The 5,334-nt window shown below is 43.4% G+C and overlaps 1 protein-coding gene across 1 annotated transcript; it reads left to right on the forward strand.

Annotated features, from left to right (window-relative positions):
* Positions 1-2,188: 2,188 nt before the first annotated feature.
* On the forward strand, positions 2,189-4,570 carry LOC122667374 (beta-amylase 1, chloroplastic-like). The gene is made up of 4 exons (XM_043863637.1): positions 2,189-2,932; positions 3,162-3,372; positions 3,512-3,622; positions 3,734-4,570. The coding sequence occupies exons 1-4, from the start codon at positions 2,259-2,261 to the stop codon at positions 4,553-4,555; spliced, it is 1,818 nt and encodes a 605-aa protein (XP_043719572.1). The 5' UTR covers positions 2,189-2,258; the 3' UTR covers positions 4,556-4,570.
* The last annotated feature ends 764 nt before the right edge of the window (positions 4,571-5,334 follow it).

The raw sequence follows: 5,334 nt of genomic DNA on the forward strand, positions 1-5,334 counted from the left end.
ATGGTTGCTAGTTTTCCAAATAGCCCAAAGCACCAAACCCAAATGATAACAATATCTCTACTATCCGTCGAGTTGAAAAAAACGATCAAGTAAAAAATGAAAGAAATTCAATCACGAAAGGATGAACCATGGAATCCACTACATCAATACATAAAAGGGAAACCCTCCAACAAGAAGCTACAAATGGGCATTGCACAAGTAAATGCAACACTGTTTCAAATTCAAAGCAACAAATAGGGCAAATGTCAAGTATCAAGAGGTGTCTAATGGATAATACATTGTAAACTGCAAGAACACCAGAGCTATAACACCATAGAAAAATCTTAAGTTTGGGCAAAATATCCAGACTCTAGTTTTTTTTTGGCCAAAACAGATCAATGTAAGAAGAGCTTTCAAAGGATCTGATACATCATAAAACCAACACTCAATAGGGTTCAGACACTTGTATCCCCGTGTGGGCGAGGACAGTATGTGCCCACGACCAGGTTTTCCCATGGAGGATGGGGCGAGGAAAAACCGACCTAGAGTAGATAACGATCCGATCCTAGGTGGGAGGCTGACCACATCCTGACACCAAATCCGAATAAGGCGGTGGAGTCACGCCCCGAAAATAACGTAGAATGGCTCTAACGGCCCTAAATTAGTGCACTAACCCGAATAAGGCGTGGTAGATTGAGGAGCCTATCCCTAACCCTAAAAAGGCTTCCAATCACTTAAACTCAAGCCGGGGAGATTCTCTTTTCTATTAAGTCACGTCATCGCCTGCATGACTCTCTCAATCACCTATAAATAATTAGGTAACCTCTTTCTATGATCATCTGATTTCAATTACTATTATCTGTTGCTAGAGAGTTCTGACTTAAACATCAGAGCGGCTAAACCAGTCCGATCCAATCCTCTATTGCTGTTTTCTTCTTTGCAGGAACGGTGCGCTCCCCCCAATTCTTGACACAACAGGATCCTACAATTTTATTATTAAAGGCAGCAAAATAAGTAGATTCGACGTTAAACGTCCCAGATTTTGTTAAAGCCCACTACAATCCCTGGTCATGAAACCTAGGGCTAAGAGGAATAGAAAGAATATTGTTGGCCTTTAAAGGGAAAACAAGAGCGTACTAAGGATACATCCCACTTGTGTGTATTAGAATGGTTGAGATCAATAGGAAACCTAGACCCATTATTAATGGGAGATGATAATATACACTTAACTGGCATGCCTTATACCCAAGCGTCCCTGAAAATGTTAATATTTGAACTTTAAACAATAAAACAGGACTGGGAAGTGGCTGTACCTAAAAGGCTAAAAACCTTTAGTCATGGAAGTCTCGAGAATCTTTCACCAAAAAAAAAAAAAAAAAAACAACAAAAACAACAAAAAAGAAGTCTCGAGAATGGAGATCCCTGAATCCTACATCCCCATTCTCTGGACGACACATTGCTCCATCACGGCCTCACCCCGAGAGATTCGTTTTATCTCCACATCACAATTCACACACACATATCCTCTCAACCCAAAATCCACTTTCTTTCTCAACAAACAAACACATGATGTGTCATGTGACGATGACATGAGTCATGACCGACAACAACAGCCCATGGAACTTGTGGGCTGGGCCTCCGCTGGCCCCAGCTACTTCACATGACTTATCCCTAATCCTAACCTTTCTCTCTCTCAATCAAATTTATTTTTAAATAACTTTCTTTACCTCCAAAATAGGAAAATAATTTATTTTTTAAAATTATCAATCCACCGTCTCTCGACTCTCCACCTCTCGCAATCCCAACCACAAGTGTCTCCTGCTTAAGAAGGCGTCCAAAAATCCATCTTCCCAACCATCCGATACGTGTCTCCTCTCCCCACTTTGCCAATCTCTCTCCATTTTAAAAAAAAAAAAATCTCTCCATTTATATTAGCCCGAAAGCGAAAGGTAGCGAACGTGGAACCTTCACGGATGTGTCACCGTCCATAAACACAAACCTCGAGGATCGTAGAAATATCGGCCGTACCTCCCGCATTAGTCATGCACTCCCCATGTTATCCCTCGACATGTGTCACTCATATACTCACTTAAACATTAATCTATATATAATACAATCCCTACCCTATCCCTATTCCATAAGAACGACGCAACATTTCCAGCTGCAACAACAAAGAAAAAAAGGAACCCAGATTTTTTTTTTTAAAAAAAAAAAAAAAAAAAAACCCCTCTTTCCAATTCTTCGTCTCTCCTTCTCTTCTTGTCTCTTGAAATCACCAGATGGCATCTTTGAATATAACCCACCAGATTGGTTCCCTCTCCGGGATACCAATCCAGTCGGAATCTGTGACGTCCAACGGCGACACGACGGGAGTCTTGTCAGCGGCGGCGGTATGGAAGACTCAGCCATCGAACCTCCGGTGCAGAATCAAGAAACAAGGCCCAGAGATGGAAGCGTTATCACCTCCGGTGAGTCCGTTGAGCACGAAGAGCCCGTGCAAGTCTACATCGCCGGTATTTGGAGCGATGAGGCCGGATCTGTCGGTGGCGTGCCAGGCGTTGGTGGCGGATAGGACGGAGTCGGCTTATTCGGTGGTGGAGGAGGAGGAGGAGGAGGTGTGGGAGTATATGGAAGGTGGAGCTGCGCAGGTGGTGAAGGGGGTGAAGGGTAATGGAGTGCCAGTATACGTGATGATGCCGTTAGACAGTGTTACGATGAACAACGGTGTGAACCGGAGGAAGGCCATGAACGCCAGCTTGCTGGCGCTAAAAAGCGCCGGGGTGGAAGGGATAATGATGGACGTGTGGTGGGGTTTGGTGGAAAGAGAAGCACCTGGGTCTTACAACTGGGGTGGCTACTCCGAGTTGCTTGAAATGGCCAAGAAGCATGGCCTCAAGGTCCAGGCCGTCATGTCCTTCCACCAGTGCGGTGGCAACGTTGGTGACTCTTGCACGTGCGTATCTTAGCCCCTCCCCCTCCTCCTTTGAGTCCTTTCTCCTTATCCTACGCCTTCTTCAATTTTTTTTATTTTTTTATTTTAAATTTTAAATTTCCCTAAATGTGGGATAGACGGAAGGTGGAAAAAATTTACTTTAAAAAGGTCAAAAGCGATTACGAAAGCAGGAAGGATTTAGTAAATTACCAGAATGCCCTCGTTTATGTTTGGTGTTATGGTGTTGCAGGATACCGTTACCCAAGTGGGTGGTGGAGGAGATGGACAAAGATCAGGATCTGGCGTATACGGATCAATGGGGGAGAAGGAACTACGAGTACATCTCCCTCGGCTGCGATACCCTTCCTGTTCTCAAGGGCCGTACGCCTGTCCAGTGCTACTCCGACTTCATGCGTGCGTTCAGGGATAACTTCAAACACCTTCTGGGCGATACGATCATCGTAAGTAATTGAACTTCTCTTTCAGTTTCAGATGATTTGAAATGGTTTGCTTTGTTTTCTAATCTAATTTGTGTGGTGTGCGCGTTATTCTTGAAATTGAGAATCTCATGAGTGAATTCCTCATTTCCCCTATTTGCAGGAGATACAAGTTGGGATGGGACCAGCAGGGGAGCTCCGATACCCATCTTACCCAGAGCTTAACGGGACATGGAAATTCCCTGGAATTGGAGCTTTCCAATGCTTCGACAAGGTATACATTCGATAAATGCTTCTGGGAGTTCGCTCGATTTGTTTCTCTAATTCAGTTCATTGTTTGGGTTCTTACATGATCTCTTGTTGGGTGTTTGATGAATGTATGCAGTACATGCTCAGTAGTTTGAAAGCTGCAGCTGAAGCTTCGGGGAAACCAGACTGGGGGAACGGAGGCCCTACAGATGCAGGACACTACAACAATTGGCCTGAAGACACCCAGTTCTTCCGCAGAGAAGGCGGAGGTTGGAACAGCTCTTACGGGGAATTCTTCCTCTCTTGGTACTCAGAAATGCTTTTGAACCACGGAGAGCGGATACTGTCATCAGCCCAGTCAATCTTCAAAAGCACAGGCATCAAGATCTCTGTGAAAATCGCAGGCATCCATTGGCACTACGGAACCCGATCCCACGCACCAGAGCTCACCGCAGGGTACTACAACACCCGCTTCAGAGACGGCTACATACCCATCGCACGAATGCTGTCACGCCACGGAGCAATTTTCAACTTCACCTGCATCGAGATGCGCGATCACGAGCAACCCCAAGACGCTCAGTGTGCGCCCGAAAAGCTCGTTCGGCAAGTGGCTTTAGCGACTAGAGAGGCTAATGTGCCTCTTGCTGGGGAGAACGCGTTGCCACGGTATGATGAGTATGCGCACGAGCAGATACTGCACGCGTCTTCATTGAATCTTGGTGGTGGCGATGGAGGGAAGAAGGGAGAGGAGCAAGAGATGTGTGCTTTCACATATTTGAGAATGAACCCGCAATTGTTTCAGGAGGATAACTGGAGGAGATTTGTGGGGTTTGTGAAGAAGATGAGGGAAGGAAAGAATGGGAATCGGTGTTGGGAGCAAGTGGAGAGGGAAGCGGAGCACTTTGTGCATATTACTCAGCCATTGGTGCAAGAGGCTGTGGTTGCCCTGAGTCACTAGTCTCCATGAACATTGGACAACACTGGTTTTTTAAGGGTTTTTTCTTGAAGATGTAATCAAATTTAAGAAAGAAAAAAGAGGAAGAACAGTGAGGAATGAGAGTAAATAGAATCTCTATAAACTGTTTCTTTCTTTTTGGGTTTTACTTTCTCCATTGTTGTTGCTCGTTAGATCGTTGTGCATAGATAATATGATAAAAGTTTTATTACAATGCAGTACTTATCTCTCTCTCTCTCTCTCTCTCTCTCTCCCCCTCTATTGTCTTTTTTTGGGGTTCAGATGAGAGAAAAGATGGAAGAATCATGGAAGGTCTCTCTTTCTCTCATGTGACATCTGCAAGTGAGACGAGAAATAAAAGGAAAAGTATTGTTACACATCTTTCTCGTATGATGTCTGCAATCGAGAGAGTTCAAGAAGAGACAAGATGTAGGGTATTGTCCAAATAATAATTGATCAGCAACAATATTGTTTAAGGGAAATTGCACCGATCTACTAGTTAAATAATGCTATGAAAATTATTTACACAGATATTTATCAAATAGTTTCTCATTCTATATTTTTTTATATCTAGTAGTTATCAAAAAATGGTTTTCCCTTTTATTAATGATTTTATATAAATATGTCATAATGAAAATGAAAAGTGATACCCGCAAGTGATACTAGCCCTAAAGAAATTAATTACAAGTTTAGTTGGTTTCAAATTTGTTTTACATTCACAAGTTTCAAATTTGAGAAGATTTACTTAATCCCCAAAGGTAATTATTGCTTATGAGTCCCAA

Source organism: Telopea speciosissima, chromosome 7 (genome assembly GCF_018873765.1).
Source record: "Telopea speciosissima isolate NSW1024214 ecotype Mountain lineage chromosome 7, Tspe_v1, whole genome shotgun sequence".
In the NCBI taxonomy this organism is placed as follows: Eukaryota; Viridiplantae; Streptophyta; class Magnoliopsida; order Proteales; family Proteaceae; genus Telopea; species Telopea speciosissima.

Bases quoted from the DNA above. Each gene is read 5' to 3' on its own strand.
- LOC122667374 (XM_043863637.1), top strand. From the start codon at position 2,259: ATGGCATCTTTGAATATAACCCACCAGATTGGTTCCCTCTCCGGGATA. The intron at 3,373-3,511 runs GTAAGTAATTGA...CCCTATTTGCAG, and splicing joins TTCTGGGCGATACGATCATC to GAGATACAAGTTGGGATGGG. The intron at 3,623-3,733 runs GTATACATTCGA...GAATGTATGCAG, and splicing joins CTTTCCAATGCTTCGACAAG to TACATGCTCAGTAGTTTGAA.